This window comes from Phyllobates terribilis, unplaced genomic scaffold, assembly GCF_046119375.1.
Source record: "Phyllobates terribilis strain yellow unplaced genomic scaffold, ASM4611937v1 Scaffold_8__6_contigs__length_399053987, whole genome shotgun sequence".
In the NCBI taxonomy this organism is placed as follows: domain Eukaryota; kingdom Metazoa; phylum Chordata; class Amphibia; order Anura; family Dendrobatidae; genus Phyllobates; species Phyllobates terribilis.
In genome coordinates, this window is record NW_027362768.1 from 260,169,062 (window position 1) to 260,187,259 (window position 18,198).

Genomic DNA, 18,198 nt, shown 5'->3' on the forward strand with positions numbered 1-18,198 from the left:
CCGCATTACAGCTTCTGATTTTTACAGACACATTGCAATTCTGTAACACAAAAAAACGTAAATGATTAATAGCTGCTGTAAAAACCTGATTGCATAAGGATGACGCTCGTGTGAACCTGCTCTTACTTCAGCTCCCATGTCGGATGGCTGCGCACTGAACAAGCCAAGACCGGGGCGGCTGCATTGCTCTTTATTCTACAAGACATTCACTTTGGTAGGAACATCACTACCCTATGGGTTTTATCACAGGTTGTCAGGTATGAGGGCAGAGCACAGACAATAAATACATGAGATTTACACGCATGTAACTACATATCACATCACATAAAAGAAGTAAAGAATTCTCTGTAAACATTCCTCATTCCATCCTAAAGCACGATGCAGAATACATTACAATCCAATCCTACGGGTGAGGAGCAGTCCTAATAGTACAGAGTATGACCCAACATATAGATATATACAGTTATTCTAATGACTGACATACAATACATTAACATTGTCTGAACTAAAATTCAGTATAATATTCACTCTACACTTCATATATTTATGGCTGATCTATACAAAAGTGGTAACTTTTCTACATCTTTCCAACATATATAGAACGACTTCTTCCTTATTGGATAAAAAAGGCAAAAAAGCAATGTAAACTTCCTAAAACTATGGGGCAGATTTACCATTGCTGCCTAACATTCATACAGCATAAACGTACACCAGTCAATATAAGTGCGACATCGAGCACTGCGACGCACACTTCTGGCAGATTTGGGGGCTATACTTTACACCAATACTTGGCACCTAACAAGTGGTGCATTTTATGGCTAGACTAAATTGAACCCCTATAGGGATTAATAAGGTGCAAAAAACATCCGTTCTTTTAGTCCAAATCATCATTAATAATTGTGCACTCATTGATTTGTGGCAACATTTTGGCCCAACTAAATGACATTTTGGTGCAACAACAATAGCAAATCTGCCCCTCTTTGTTCACAGTAGTGAGCGCATCAAAAATCGAGGGGGTTGTGATTTCACATTTATACGTTATAAATCTATCATACATGCATATATGCACACACCCAGGGGCACATGATGGATGGAAATGTGATTACTGCACCCTTATGACTAATAACTTATGACATATATATATATATATATATATATATATATATACACACACACATATACACGTGCATTTCACTAAATTAGAATATCATCAAAAATTTAATTTATTTCAGTTCTTCAATAGAAAAAGTGAAACTCCTATATAGAGTGATCTATTTCAAGTGCTTATTTCTGTTAATGTTGATTATTATGGCTTACAGCCAATGAAAACACAAAAGTCATTATCTCAGTAAATTAGAATACTTTATAACAGCAGCTTGACAAATGTTTTCAAAAAACGAAATGTTGGCCTACTGAAATGTATGTTCAGTAAATGCACTCAATACTTGGTCGGGGCTCCTTTTGCATCAATTACTGCATCAATGCGGCGTGGCACGGAGGCGATCAGCCTGTGGCACTGCTGAGGTGTTATGGAAGCCCGGGTTGCTTTGATAGCAGCCTTCAGCTCGTCTGCATTGTTGGGTCTGGTGTCTCTCATCTTCCTCTTGACAATACCCCATAGATTCTCTATGGGGTTAAGGTCAGGCGAGTTTGCTGGCCAATCAAGCACAGTGATACTGTTGTTTTTAAACCAGGTATTGGTACTTTTGGCAGCGTGGACAGGTGCCAAGTCCTGCTGGAGAATGAAATTTCCATCTCCAAAAACCTTGTGGGCAGAAGGAAGCATGATGTGCTCTAAAATTTCCTGGTAGACGGCTGCGCTGACTTTGGTCTTGATAAAACACAGTGGATCTACACCAGCAGATGACATGGCTCCCCAAACCATCACTGATTGTGGAAACTTCACACTAGACCTCAAGCAGCTTGGATTGTGGCCTCTCCACTCTTCCTCCAGACTCTGGGACCTTGATTTCCAAATGAAACTTGGAACTCTGGGACCTTGTGGAGTGTGTCAATGACTGCCTTCTGGACATCTGTCAAGTCAGCAGTCTTCCCCATGATTGTGGAGCCTACGGAAACAGACTAAGGGACATTTTTAAACGCTTAGGAAGCCTTTGCAGGTGTTTTTTTGTTGATTATTTTAATTTACTGAGATAATGACTTTTGTGTTTTCATTGGCTGTAAGCCATAATCATCAACATTAACAGAAATAAACACATGAAATAGATCACTCTGTTTGTAATGACTCTATATAATATATGAGTTTCACTTTTTGTATTGAAGAACTGAAATAAATTAACTTTTTGATGATATTCTAATTTAGTGAGATGCAGCTGTATATAAATATTAGAGATGACAAACATTCACAGGACCCGGGTCAAGCAGCCACTTAGAAAGTCAGTGGTCACATTGTCAGAGCCCTGCACACATCTTCCTGCCTTCCGGCACACCCAGCACCTCTTCTGATTATTAGGCCAAGCACAAAGTCATTCATGAGTGCAGCCGCATTGGGCCACAAGGTAAGAGGAGGTACACAGGGCTCCAGTTTGGTGACCATGGCTGCTGGACCAGGCTCCTGTGTTACTTTTTGCTCAACCCTGATGTATATATATATATATATACACGCAAACACACACCTATGTAGTATCAATATATTCCACAGTGCTTTACATTTGGCTACACACAAAGGTTATGTGTGCACACTTTAAGTATTTGGTGGCGAAATTTCTTCACCATTTCTGCATCTCTTGGCAGGAAAAACACTGCGTAAAATAGGAGCATATTTGCTGTGATTTTGCAGCGCTTTTTATATGCATTTTTGGTGCAGATTTTTTCCCCCAATCATTAGTATGAGTGAAATCAACAGCAAAAGAATTGACATCCTGTAGATTTAAATTTGCAAGTCACAAATAAGCAATGTGTACATGAGACTTTAAGATTCTCATTCACTTTACTGGTATCAGGATTTTGTGACAAATTTGCGCAGAAAAAAAGCAGCAAAACGCAACAAGTGTGCACTGGCCCAAACACTAATAAAAAGATTGATAAAACTTGATTTAAAAAGGGGACTCTTCAGCTTTCCTGTCTGTTTTAGTAAGGACTTCATATCCATCAACAGTACTGGAGCATCCCTAGTAATTTTTTGTATTTAAATACACTGTGTTCCAAATTATTATGCAAATAATATTTTCTCAGATTTTCCCAAATTACCTATATGAATTGCAGTCATTGTAATTTTCCAGTCAAATAACTATTAGAGTACAAGTGAAAGGTTTTTGTACAAACTGCCTATGATAACAGTATATTTTAAAAAAATAAAAAACTCAAACTGCACTCAAAATGCATGTTCCAAATTATTATGCACAGCAGAGTTTTCAACCTTTTCATTTTAATAAATAACAAAAAAATGGTCATTTTTGAATTTATAAGCATTAGCAGGTTATTACAAACTGAAATCAAACAGTTTTCAACTCAAAACTTTATTCTAGGTGATGTTACATTTGCACATAGGACCCCTTGTTCGAAAGGAGCTTCTGAACTCTCTTGTCCATTGAATTTGTCAGGTTTTGGATGGTTTCTGCTTTAATTGTTTAGCATGAGGACAGAATACCCTCCCAGAGCTGTTGCTTAGATGTGAACTGCCTCCCGCAATCATAGACACTCCTTTTGATGATGCTCCAGAAGTTCTCAATGGGGTTGAGGTCAGGGGAGCATGGGTGCCACGCCATAAGTTTGTCCCCTTTTATGCCCATAGCAGCCAGAGATGCAGATGCGTTATGTGCAGCATGAGACGGTGCATTATCATGCATGAAATGATCTCGATGGTCCAGATGGATGGAGTGGAGGATGGCTGGTTGATGGACACCCCATGCAAACACGGCTACGGCGCTAACAAGGAGGAAGTGGAGTAATGTTTTGGGCTGGAATCATGGGGAGAGAGATTGTCTGCCCTTTTAGGATCCCTGAAGGGGTAAAGATGAACTCCATAATGTATGTGGAGTTTCTCAAACAGCACTTCCTTCCATGGTTCAAGAAGAAGAACCGTGCATTCCGCAGCAAGATCATTTCATGCATGATAATGCCCCGTCTCATGCTGCACATAACACATCTGCATCTCTGGCTGCTATGGGCATAAAAGGGGACAAACTTATGGTGTGGCACCCATGCTCCCCTGACCTCAACCCCATTGAGAACCTCTGGAGCATCATCAAAAGGAGTGTCTATGATGGCGAGAGGCAGTTCACATCTAAGCAACAGCTCTGGGAGGGTATTCTGTCCTCATGCAAAACAATTGAAGCAGAAACCATTCAAAACCTGACAAATTCAATGGACGAGAGAGTTCAGAAGCTCCTTTCGAACAAGGGGTCCTATGTGCAAATGTAACATCACCTAGAATAAAGTTTTGAGTTGAAAACTGTTTCATTTCAGTTTGTAATAACCTGCTAATGCTTATAATTTCAAAAATGACCATTTTTTTGTTATTTATTAAAATGAAAAGGTTGAAAACTCTGCTGTGCATAATAATTTGGAACATGCATTTTGAGTGCAGTTTGAGTTTTTTATTTTTTTAAAAATATACTGTTATCATAGGCAGTTTGTACAAAAACCTTTCAATTGTACTCTAATAGTTATTTGACTGGAAAATTACAATGACTGCAATTCATATAGGTAATTTGGGAAAATCTGAGAAAATATTATTTGCATAATAATTTGGAACACAGTGTAATTATTTAAAAGAGTTATCAGAGAATAAAAAAAAATACCTTAAAACTTAAAATCGTATTAACTGGTAGTACATCAAATTGGTTGTTGTCCTGTTACACTGACAAAAACATGTTCTAAAATGTTAAAAGGACAGGGACCTGTGAGCATGTACAGTAGGAAGCTCCATTGCTATGATCTGGGGATAACCCATGCAATGTATTGTCAAGCTATCTCCGGACAGCAGTGTGCGCCTCAGCACTGATGGTCTTCTTACCTCAGCATTCCAGGTATCTCCAGTATTAGATCAGAACGACAGGGAAGACAGCAGTGTGAGCAGCATCTTCTTGCCTCAGCACTCCTGGCATTTCCAGTATTAGAGCAAACAGACAGGGTGGACAGTAGTGTGAGGAGCCTCTTCTTACCTCAGCATTCCTTTTTAGACCAGACCGGGTGGACAGCAGAGTGAGCAGCCCCTTCTTACCTCAGAACCTCTGGCATCTCCAGTATTAGAGCAGATAGACAGGGGTGACAGCAGTGTCAGCAGCCTCTTCTTACATCAGCACTCCTGGTATCTCCAGTTTTAGACCAGACAGGTTGGACAGCAGTGTGAGCAGCCCCTTCTTACCTCAAACCCATGGCATCTCCAGTATTAGAGCAGATAGACAGGGCGGACAGCAGTGTGAGCAGCCTCTTCTTACCTCAGCACTCCTGGTATCTCCAGTTTAAGATCAGATAGACAGGGAGGACAGCAGTGTGAGCAGCCTCTTCTTGCCTCAGCACCCCTGGTATGTCCAGTATTAGATCAGATAGACAGGGTGGACAGCAATGTGAGCAGCCTCTTCTTACCTTAGCACCCCTGGTATCTCCAGTATTAGATCAGGTAGACAGGGTGGACAGCAGTGTGAGCAGCCTTTTCTTACCTCAGCATTCCTGGTATCTCCAGTTTTAGATCAGAAAAGGTAGATAGCAGTGTGAACAGCCACTTCTTACTTCAGTACTCTTGGTATCTCTAGTTTTAGACGAGGCAGGGTAGACAGCAGTGTGAATAGCCTCTTAATACTTCAGCACTCCTAGTATCTCCAGTATTAGATCAGAAAGACAGAGTGCTTCTACTGCACATGCTCACAGGCACCAGGCCTGTTACCATTCTAGGACAGGTTTCTGTCAATGTAACAAAATGGCGGCCATTTTGATGTAGTAATTACCTCCCTGGAAAAAGTTATTTCCTTGAGAGTCTCTTTAATAATACGCAGCAGTTCTCTGCTGTCACTTCGTACAGCACTGTGCTAAAAGAAGCCCCATTACCTCTAGCATGAAGCCCCCAATTCTCCATAGAGAACAATAGCAGAAATCCCAGAACCTTCAGCCTCTGGGCTTATGACACACAATGCTAATGTAGGACACATTTCTCATGTTGATGTGAATGCTCAGATCGCTTTCTTTTAGAATCTGAATTACATAAAATATGACACCCCTTATTGTTCCTATCCTAAGTCACATATTAATGGTTAGTTGGAGGTTTTAGTTGTTCCTTACAATACACAGCAGTGTAGTAGACATAGCCATTTCCAGCACACAGGATAGAACATGTTCACAGCCGGACCTTCAATAAAGAGCTTGTAATCCAGAGACTGGCATAGTCCGTCAGAGCTATAATGAAATCCTCGGAGATACCAGATTGTGAAATGTCACCTAAATAATGGAGTCGTGTAATCCTGGCTATGTAGTGTGTGGGTGCGAGGAGTGAAGGACACGGCCGTACTGAAACATTACTACACACAACATATATATGGACACGTAGGAATACATATTCTCATCACTGCCGATCTCCAGGTCCTTATTGGAAGTTGTGCTTCTACGATTCTAGACAGTCCACAAAGGGGAAGAGAAGGCTAGAGAAAGAATTTGGAAGAGTTTGGTCCTTTCACGATTTCAATACCTGGAAAACAGGAGTAGACCATCTTGTTAGACCTAAGTAAGGGTAACCAGGAATAATGCAGAAACAGAGAGTTAGAGCTTCTGTGGCAGTGCCCCCCCTCCAGAGGACTCACCATAGTAAACCTAATGAATACCATATTACCCCAATTAGTAAAGGTCACAATACTAATTCAGAGAAATAGTCAGAAAGCCTCCATGAGTTCTATGTCGGGATGTAGAGGAACACAACAGCGCTCATAGGGTAATAGCAGCTTAGCACGGAACCGCAGATACTGATTAAAGGGAATCAGTCACCAGGTTTTTGCTATCTCACTTGAGAGCAGCATGATGTAGGCAAAGAGACCTTAATTCCAGAAATGTATCACTTACATTACTGGGTGCAGCCGTTCTGACACAATTAGAGTTCTTAAGCTATGTTCACACATGTTGGGTTTTTCAGCGTTTTTTGCTGCAGATTTTTATGCACATTTTCAGCTGTGTTTAGCAGTACCAGCAACATTTATGTGAAACCAGAATTCTCTGTTCACATATCTTGTTTTTTTGTTGTTGCGAATTTTGTACCTCGGTTGGTTTTTTGGAAAATAGAGTGAAAAAACGCTGAAAAAAACATGATGTGTGAACATAGCTATCAGGTTTTGCTGCGTTTTTAGTGAAAATAGGCAAGTACAGCAGTATGTGAAACTCATTTATTTTTGTGATTTTAACATCTTGTCTTGGTCACTGAGATGGTAGTTTATATGAGGAGAGTTAAATTAAATTAGTGATGTGTAAGTGTAAACACTGGGTGACCTACCTGTGAGATTGACAAGACCTGTGGCCCAGTGAAGTGTGAAATTGAACAATGCCTGTGCAACTGAATGGCAGACCCCATAGTGTGAAAGTAAATAATGTCATACAAACTCAATGCATTGCCAGTGTCTAAACTATTCCTGAACATTTCACCTCTCCCACTATGCCAAAACCCGAATGAGATTTTTTTTTCACAGAACTTTATGTACATGCATAAATAGAGACAGAAGGACAGTGAAAAAAACGCTGAAAAAATGCACAAAAAATGCATAAAAAAAACGCAGCAAAACCTGCATTTTTGACGCAGCTGATTTCCTTCCAGAGTTGGGTTTTGCTGCAGATGTGTGACGCTGAAAAATCCCTGTGAAAGCTAACCCGGCCCACACCAGGCTCTGTATATACAATGCCTATAGAATATGACCTGCTTATCACAGGAGGGGGTAGCGTGGGCGAGTGTCCATGTCACAGCAATGATAATCACCAGGTGATAAAACCTTCAGTCTAAGTAAACAACAGCACACAGCCTGACATGTGACACATCATTGAAATCTGTGTTTTAATCCCTACCTCATGCTGTCTTCAGAATACATAGCAAAAACCTGCAGACAGATTTCCTTTAATACTCTCACCTTCTCATGTTGTGTGCAGACACAACACCTATCAAAGAGGTCACCGGCTGCTGCCAATCCTGCAGAAGTAGGGGCTCCGCCTGGTCTGCCCATGGTTGCATGGAGGGGTGCTGGATGTTCTGCTGCGCTGCTAGCATAAGGAGATTTCAGAGCTTGGGAGTAGTGATAAGTCTTTATTGGAATGTAAAAACTATGCGTTTTTAAGGTTCGACCAACCCCTTCATCGGGAACTTTACATATTATGGGTCTGTCCAACCCAGAAACATGTCATTTTTACATTCCAATAAAGACTCCTGACTACTCCCTGACTGAGACTCCTTATGCCAGCAGCGCAGCCGTTACACTCAGCACACCCCCCACTCCATGCAATCCGTCAGTAGTATAGCACAGGGCCCCCTGAAAAGAATATAACCTCAATGGCCTCATTAAGGCCATGCTACAATTGTTCTCAGCCCCATGAAGATCAGCAATTGAAATTCCAGCAGTTTGACAAGAGCAGACACCAAAGGTCACTTATATGTGACTAACAGCGTAGAATATGGGTGTTGACATGTGCTCCGCATCCAGAAAGTGTTATTGTATGATCAGCAGGAGAGGTGTGTTCACTGTCTTATCGTAGAGCACCCCCTTATGTATCTGAATAGTGAGCCATGATATTCATCATCTCACTTACATGCAATCATGTAGGCTAGAAGGTCCCACCACCACCAGCTTCATACTGTCTACTAGACCCTCGAGCAGCTGCCACAGGAGCCACGTTGTGGGGTGCGGATGGACATACAGAAGAAGAAGAACCCCCCTAACCACTAAGAGCACAGTCAGCATTGACCCAAGCATTAAAAAAATAAAATCAGGATCAGCTTTAACCTGGATCTTGGCCACTGCAGCAAGCAGGGTAGATATATTATTGGTGCAATGTGTGCAGCCACACAGGGGCCCAAAAGGAAAGGGGGCCACTTCCACTTTCTACTATTGGTAGCAGGATATTGCAGATGGTGCAGACACAGCTTCTAAGCCCAAACCAGTACAGTATGTGTGGTGCAAGAATAAGTTACAAATATAAAGGATATCTCTGCACACTTACCTGCTGAGGGAGTGAACTGAACTTTAATCTAGTAAGAATTCGTTTTATGTCTTCTACTTTGGGTCTCATGTTTGCACCTCTCAGAGACACAGCACGACTGCGGGACAGAGCCCACCTCATGCCCACTTTGGTCACAGTCAGGTTTCGGGACATAATGCCTGATGAGCTCTGCTCCTGTTCTGCAGTCATGATAGCAAGAAGGGCGTCCTTCTCCAGCTCTCTGATCCCCGCTGACAACACAGAAACAAAGTCGTCACGACATTGGAAATTCCAGACAAACACACAAAAGATTAATCGCTTTAGTCACAAATTACGTCACAATTCTGATTTTTCACTTATCATCCGAACTTACCTGCAGAAGCAACAATACTAGAAGAGACGTTGAAGAGGTCCAGAACCACTCCTGGGTAGGTAGGGCAGAGCAAATAAAGATGTCGAATCCGTGGAACGTCAGATCTTTTATATGGCATCTGCTGTGCATAAAAGAAGAAAACCGTAAAATGCAGGAACTTACAGGAACAGGCATTACTAAATCCTCTACGTAATAACAATGCTCCAATAGATGGCACATTCACACCAGAACGTACGGAGCTGTTACCCGAAACCACTCCTTCACCCCAGAAGAGGAACACAGATTTCCCATCAGCAGTTAGAAGCGACATAGCCTCCGTCTCTTTTTCATGTTCATGCCATGGAATCTCCCACTCCCACAGTGATCCACTTGTGACTCCATCAATAACAATCACCTAAAGTAATAAGCAGCAGATAAAACAAAACAGCATAAGCCACTGATTTTCTCATAAAGAGGATGTTTTACAATACGTTTTATCAAAGGTAGAGCTAGACGAATAACTGAATTATTCGCCCTTTCTCTTCAGCACAATTCTGATTTTTAATATATGAAACTGATATTAGCTTTGCCCCATCAGGTAGGGGTTATAACAGCACAGCAAAGTTTTCATAACCAGCAGGGAGAAAGCCGCCCGCTGGGGGCGGATATTATTAGCCAGGGAAAGGGGCCATTAGCCCTACATGTTCCCAGGCTATTAACAGCTCACAGCTGTTTGGTTACCGTTTATTGGTTAGTTTACGGGGGACCCCAGAAAAAAATTCTAACCAGCAAAGGCTTAACAGACAGCTGTGGGCTGATATTAATAGCCAGGGAAGGGGCCCCCCTCCCAGGCTAATAACATCAGCCCTCCGCGGCCCCAGAAGTGGCGCATCAATAAGATGCACCAATTCTGGAGCTTAGCCTCACTCTTCCTACTTACCCTGGTAAGTTGGCAAGTTGGTTAATAGGCTTGGGGTTGATGTCAGATTTGTATTGGCAGCTGACATCAAGCCCAGGGGTTAGTAATGGATAGGCGTCTATGAGACGCCCATTACTAACCCCATAGTCATATTGTAAAGAAATACACCCAGAACAAAGTCCAGAATAAAGTGACACAGACTCCTTTATTGAAATAAACACTCCCCACTCTATTTTTCCTATTAGGGAAAAATGAAAAATAAAAAACCATACTCCTCACCTGTCCGACGAGAAGATAATCCGTACGAGAAACCCTATGTCCCACGTTGTAATCGATCTCTGCGACATCTTGATTTCATGCCTGAGTGGTGGCAAGATGCGACCGGTCAGTCATGAATCCAGGAGAGACCGAGCTGCACTTGGGATGCAGCTTGAATGACCTGCGGTGATGTCATTGAGGTTACCGCAGATCATTGAAGCTGCGGTTCCCACGGTCAGCTCAGTATGAGCGGTGAGAAATCTTCTCATGGTGATAGCAGTGATCTCATTGGGGTCACCGTGGTTCATCAGGCCGCTCACGGTGAGCTGCCCTTGTGAACCGCAGCTTCAATGACTTGCGATAAACTCAATGACATCACCCAGATATCGCAGAGATGGGTTACGATGTGGGTCATAGGGTTTCTCACATGGATTATCTTCTTTTCGGACAAGTGAGGAATATGGTTGTTTTTTATTTTGAATTTTCCCCTATTAAATGGGAAAAAGAGGGTGGGGAGTATTTATTTCAATAAACGGGTCTGTGTCATTATTTCGATTAAAGGACTTTATTCTGGGTGTTTTTTTTTACAATATGACTATGGGGTTAGTAATGGGGTTGTCTTATAGAATGTCATCCGTGTGTCATCAGTGTGCACGTGTGCGGGACGTTTTGGAAGCCATGGAAACACAATGACATGTGCACAGACCCATTCATTTGAATGGGTCTACCTGTGTAAATGTCTCCAGTACGTGTGAAAACTGTCACTACACATCGTGGAGACACTGGCCTGTGAAGGAGGTCTTAGCTTATATGACATGGACCCATAGCTGTAATATGCTGCCTTTATATAGGGCAATAAATTAAGCTGACAGATCTGCTTTATTGAATGAGTGTGCAGACAATTATTTCTTCTCATGTCCTAAATCAGAACAATGGTAAATCCAGCCATTCTCCTTTTATGTCTGTGGTCATTTCTAGGAGTCTCAAGTACCTTTTTCTCAGTGGTGTTGCTCTGAATCTGTATGAAGAAATCCAAGTTTCCATCACTGTTGAAGTACCCCGGCTTTGGATGGCTGATGGAGGATGTAAGAATTTAGTTTACACTGTAAAGTACATATATAATGATATATAACACTACTCATCAGATCCAGATTCCACTAACACCATTCAGCTGACTGAGAATGAGCTATACAGTTTCTGTAACTCACAGAAAAATTATTGGGGGATAGGGTTCATTCAGACAAACACATTTTTTGGTCCATGTGCTGCCTGTGTGGAGAACGGGCCGCACCAGGACTCAATGTTGGTCTCTGTCCTAGTCCACTGGACACGAGGACAAGAGTGAACACCTCCACAGAAGGTCAAACCAACCCTCATCAGAAGTGTCTGGCAGGGTTCGAAAACCATAAAAATACCTGCTCATTACACTAGGAAGCCGCCCACTCTGTATATCTGAAGATATAGAGTAAAAGACACCGGCAGCCGAGCCACTGCCAGAATGACGACAGCACTGCCAGTCAAGCCACTTTAGGAAAACGGACGCACATCTGTGTCAACCTATTCATGCTTACATCTATGAATCCACGGTAAAACATGATGATCCTGAAGTAATCCTACAAGTGGTTCACATTAAACCCAATAATCAAACAAAAACAGTATAAATAAGTCACAATATTATAAAGTGTAAAAGAAATATTTTGAGAAAATGGCAAATAGTCTACTACAGACCTGTAAATATTGTCCAGGTTGATGGTCCATCTCTGCTCCAGATTTTGTCCACTCAGCAGGGCTACTGCATCTTTCGTTGTAACAAGGAGATCACTGAAGTTACCGAGATAGACTGGAATTGTCTGAAGAAACTCCACTCCGGCACTGTGAAATAACAAGGGTATCTTATCCAAAGGACAACATGATGTTGGGCCCGATACGTCTAGCCTGATATTGCCAACAATGAAATATTTACATGTCAATTTGGGCTAAATACTAGATCCTACATATACTCGAAATAATGTTAGGATGGTTTTCCCTGATAGAATTTAAACAAGAAGTGCAAGAGATGAGAGACTGAAAATGGTGAGCAACACACGATATTTTAGCAAGTTGCACAGTTTTTTGTAATATCATTTTTAAAGTCGTTTCCACGTATGGAATGGTGAAAAGGAAAGCTTTTAATTACAGTGGCTTGCAAAAGTGTCCCCCCCCTTAGCATTTTTTGTGTTTTGCTACCTCACAACCTGGAATTACACTGTTTTTTTTTAGGGTTTGGATCAGTTCATGTAAAGAACATGCTACAACTATGAACATTTGTTTTTTTTATTGTGAAGCAAACAACAAATAGGACAAAATAACTGAAAATTTCAATGTACATAACTACTCACCCCCCTAAAGTCAGTACTTTGTAGAGCCTCATTTTGCGGCAATTACAGCTGCAAGTCGCTTTGGATAAGTCTCCGAGCTTTCCACATCTTGTCACTGGGATTTTTCCCATTCCTCAAGGCAAAACTGCTCCAGCTCCTCCATGTTAGATGGTTTCCTCTGGTGAACAGCAATCTTCAAGTCTGACCACAGATTCTCAATTGTATTAAGGTCTGGGCATTGACTAGACCACTCCAAAACATTTACATGTTTCCCCTTGAACCACCGGAGTATTGCTTTAGCAGTATGCTTTGGATAATTGTCTTGTTGGCAGGTAAACTTCTGTCCCAGTCTCAAATCACTGACAAACTGAAATAGGTTTTGCTCAAGAATATCCCTGTATTTTGCACCATCCATCTTCCCCTCAACTCAGACCATGTTCCCTGTCCTTGCTGCCGAAAAACATCCCACAGCGTGATGCTGCCACTGTGGGGATGGTGTTCTTGGGGTGATGAGCTGACATAGCGTTTACCTTGGTGGCCAAAAAGTTCAGTTTTGGTCTCATCTGACCACAGCAGCTTCCTCCATACACTGGGAAAGTCTCCCACATGTCTTTTGGCAAAACTCAAAACGAGCCTTACCATTTTTGTGTGTAAGTAAAAGCTTTTTTTCGGCCCACTCTTCTACAAAGGCCACCTCTATGGAGTATACAGCTTATTGTGGTCGTATGGACAGATACTCCAGTCTCTGCTTGGGAACTCTGTAGCTCCATTCAGGGTTACCTTTGGTCTCTATGCTACCTCACTGATTAATGCCCTCCTTGCCTGGGCTGATAGTTTTGGTGGGTGACCTTCTCTTGGCAGGTTGGTTGTGGTACCATGTTCTTTCCATTTGATGATAATGGATTTGATGGTGCTGCGGGGGATCATCAGAGATTTTGTCCCTAACTTGCTTGGAGATCTGCTTGGTCTTCATGGTGCTGTTTGGTGGACTTCCTTTCACTAAGCATGTGACTTATGAAGGTAATTGCTTGCACCTTAAGGAGCTTCATCGTAAAAGGGGTGAATACATATGCACATGTCAATTTTTAGTTATTTGATTCCATAAATTTAACTTATAACTATATTTTTCTCACTTCACTTCAGCAACTTAGACTATTTAGTTCTGATGCATCACACACAAATTGGATTACAAAAATATTTAAAACACAGGTTGTAATGTAACAAAATAGGTAAAAAGCCAAGGGGGGGGTTGTGAATACTTTTGCAAGCCACTGTACCTTATGTGATGGAATGGAGCAAATGTGAATATTACACTATTTAGGTAGATACCTGTACACATTGATGAGTTTAGAATGATTGACTGATCTTTTCTTTTCCCATTCTGGATCGATCCTCTGAAGGGGACTTGGGAAATTACCCCCAATTTTGGCCTGTGCATATATATCCCTTAATGCAAACGCCTGGATGTTTCCTAATAGGAAAATCAAATGTTATTAATGACATAATGAATATAGTTGTGTCATTTAATATATCTTAAGGTCACACAAATAACGGGTGTGGAAACCCTAATAATAATCAGGGTACAAATTATACAAAACAGCTAATAGGAACAATCTCTGGAATTTACAGGTATATGACAATCTAAAACGCAGTCTTTAATACAAACAGTAATCTTAAAAAATATACACTGCTCAAAAAAATAAGGGAACACTTAAACAACAGAATATAACTCCAAGTAAATCAAACGTCTGTGAAATCAAACTATCCACTTAGGAAGCAACACTGATTGACAATCAATTTCACATGCTGTTGTGCAAATGGAATAGACAATAGATGGAAATTATTGGCAATTATCAAGACACACTCAATAAAGGAGTGGTTCTGCAGGCGGTGACCACAGACCACATCTCAGTACCAATGCTTTCTGGCTGATGTTTTGGTCACTTTTGAATGTTGGTTGTGCTTTCACACTCGTGGTAGCATGAGACGGACTCTACAACCCACAGAAGTTTCTCAGGTAGTGCCGCTCATCCAGGATGGCACATCAATGCGAGCTGTGGCAAGAAGGTTTGCTGTGTCTGTCAGCGTAGTGTCCAGAGACTGGAGGCGCTACCAGGAGACAGGTCAGTACACCAGGAGAGGTGGAGGGGGCCGTAGGAGGGCAACAACCCAGCAGCAGGACCGCTACCTCTGGCTTTGTGCAAGGAGGAACAGGAGGAGCACTGTCAGAGCCCTGCAAAATGACCTCCAGCAGGCCACAAATGTGCATATGTCTGCACAAACGGTTAGAAACCGACTCTATGAGGGTGGTATGAGGGCCCGACGTCCACAGATGGGGGTTGTGCTCACAGCCCAACACCGTGCAGGAAGCTTGGCATTTGCCACAGAACACCAGGATTGACAAAGTTGCCACTGGTGCCCTGTGCTCTTCACAGATGTAAGCAGGTTCACACTGAGCACATGTGACAGACGTGACAGAGTCTGGAGACTCCATGGAGAGCGATCTGCTGCCTGTAACATCCTTCAGCATGACCGGTTTGGCAGTGGGTCAGTAATGGTGTGGGGTGGCATTTCTTTGGAGGGCCGCACAGCCCTCCATGTGCTCGCCAGAGGTAGCCTAATTGCCATTAGGTACCGAGATGAGATCCTCAGACCCCTTGTGAGACCATATGCTGGTGCGGTTGGCCCTGGGTTCCTCCTAATGCCGGCAATGCCAGACCTCATGTGGCTGGAGTGTGTCAGCAGTTCCTGCAAGATGAAGGCATTGAAGCTATGGACTGGCCCGCCCGTTCCCCAGACCTGAATCCGATTGAGCACATCTGGGACATCATGTCTCGCTCCATCCACCAATGTCACGTTGCACCACAGACTGTCCAGGAGTTGGCGGATGCTTTAGCCCAGGTCTGGGAGGAGATCCCACAGGAGACCATCCGCAACCTCATCAGGAGCATGCCCAGGCGTTGTAGGGAGGTCATACAGGCACGTGGAGGCCACACACAATACTGAGCCTCATTTTGACTTGTTTTAAGGACATTACATCAAAGTTGGATCAGCCTGTAGTGTGTTTTTCCACTTTAATTTTGGCGGTGACTCCAAATTCAGGCCTCCATTGGTTAATAAATTTGATTTCCATTGATGATTTTTGTGTGATTTTGTTGTCAGCACATTCAACTTTGTACAGAACAAAGTATTCAATGAGAAGATTTCATTCATTCAGATATACGTAGGATGTGTTATTTGAGTGTTCCCTTTATTTTTTTGAGCAGTGTATATACCGTATTTTTTGGACTATAAGACGCACTTTTTTCCTCCATAATTTTGGAGGAAAGTGGGGGGTGCGTCTTATATTAGATATAGATTATATATATATAGTACAGACCAAAAGTTTGGACACACCTTCTCATTTAAAGATTTTTCTGTATTTTCTTGACTATGAAAATTGTACATTCACACTGAAGGCATCAAAACTATGAACTATCACATGTGGAATTATACACTTAACAAAAAAGTGTGAAACAACTGAAAATATGTCTTATATTCTAGGTTTTTCAAAGTAGCCACCTTTTGCTTTGATGACTGCTTTGCACACTCTTGCCATTCTCTTGATGAGTTTCAAGAGGTAGCCACCGGAAATGGTTTTCACTTCACAGGTGTGCCCTGTCAGGTTTAATAAGTGGGATTTCTTGCCTTATAAATGGGGTTGGGACCATCAGTTGTGTTGTGCAAAAGTCTGGTGGATACACAGCTGATAGTCCTACTGAATAGACTGTTAGAATTTGTATTATGGCAAGAAAAAAGCAGCTAAGTAAAGAAAAATGAGTGGCCATCATTACTTTAAGAAATGAAGGTCAGTCAGTCCGAAAAATTGGGAAAACTTTGAAAGTGTCCCCAAGTGCAGTTGCAAAAACCATCAAGCGCTACAAAGAAACTGGCTCACATGAGGACCGCCCCAGGAAAGGAAGACCAAGAGTCACCTCTGCTTCTGAGGATAAGTTTATCCGAGTCACCAGCCTCAGAAATCGCAGGTTAACAGCAGCTCAGATTAGAGACCAGGTCAATGCCACACAGAGTTCTAGCAGCAGACACATCTCTTCAACAACTGTTAAGAGGAGACTTTGTGCAGCAGGCCTTCATGGTAAAATAGCTGCTAGGAAACCACTGCTAAGGACAGGCAACAAGCAGAAGAGACTTGTTTGGGCTAAAGAACACAAGGAATGGACATTAGACCAGTGGAAATCTGTGCTTTGGTCTGATGAGTCCAAATTTGAGATCTTTGGTTCCAACCACCGTGTCTTTGTGCGACGCAGAAAAGGTGAACAGATGGACTCTACATGCCTGGTTCCCACCGTGAAGCATGGAGGAGGAGGTGTGATGCTGTGGGGGTGCTTTGCTGGTGACACTGTTGGGGATTTATTCAAAATTGAAGGCATACTGAACCAGCATGGCTACCACAGCATCTTGCAGCGGCATGCTATTCCATCCGGTTTGCGTTTAGTTGGACCATTATTTATTTTTCAACAGGACAATGACCCCAAACACACCTCCAGGCTGTGTAAGGGCTATTTGACCAAGAAGGAGAGTGATGGGGTGCTACGCCAGATGACCTGGCCTCCACAGTCACCAGACCTGAACCCAATCGAGATGGTTTGGGGTGAGCTGGACCGCAGAGTGAAGGCAAAAGGGCCAACAAGTGCTAAGCATCTCTGGGAACTTCGTCAAGATTGTTGGAAGACCATTTCCGGTGACTACCTCTTGAAGCTCATCAAGAGAATGCCAAGAGTGTGCAAAGCAGTCATCAAAGCAAAAGGTGGCTACTTTGAAGAACCTAGAATATAAGACATATTTTCAGTTGTTTCACACTTTTTTGTTAAGTATATAATTCCACATGTGTTAATTCATAGTTTTGATGCCTTCAGTGTGAATGTACAATTTTCATACTCAAGAAAATACAGAAAAATCTTTAAATGAGAATGTGTGTCCAAACTTTTGGTCTGTACTGTATATACAAAAACATATATATATATATTAATCTTAATGCAATTTTTTTTAAATGAGGTAGAATGCAAAATGCCCATTGCACTGTCCAACACTCCCAGACTGTAAGTCATATTATTGCTATTACTCCACAATTACTATTATCATCTAGCAGACTATATGCATTATACCATTAAAGGGAATCTGTCACCAGG

General features: G+C 42.1%; 1 protein-coding gene across 4 annotated transcripts in view; it reads right to left on the reverse strand.

Moving 5' to 3' along the window:
- Positions 1-5,289: 5,289 nt before the first annotated feature.
- The window catches only part of FAM234B (family with sequence similarity 234 member B), a 45,875-nt gene continuing 32,966 nt past the window's right edge, over positions 5,290-18,198 (reverse strand). For 3 of the 4 annotated variants that reach the window (XM_073644194.1, XM_073644196.1, XM_073644197.1), the window contains 7 exons: positions 14,339-14,480; positions 12,381-12,524; positions 11,644-11,725; positions 9,732-9,890; positions 9,497-9,617; positions 9,145-9,374; positions 5,290-6,643 (listed from right to left, as the gene is read on the reverse strand). In XM_073644194.1, coding sequence (XP_073500295.1) covers positions 6,629-6,643; positions 9,145-9,374; positions 9,497-9,617; positions 9,732-9,890; positions 11,644-11,725; positions 12,381-12,524; positions 14,339-14,480 — 893 coding nt within the window. In that variant the 3' untranslated portion in view covers positions 5,290-6,628. The remainder of the gene's footprint in view (positions 6,644-9,144; positions 9,375-9,496; positions 9,618-9,731; positions 9,891-11,643; positions 11,726-12,380; positions 12,525-14,338; positions 14,481-18,198) is intronic. The other variant, XM_073644195.1, reaches the window with a different exon arrangement.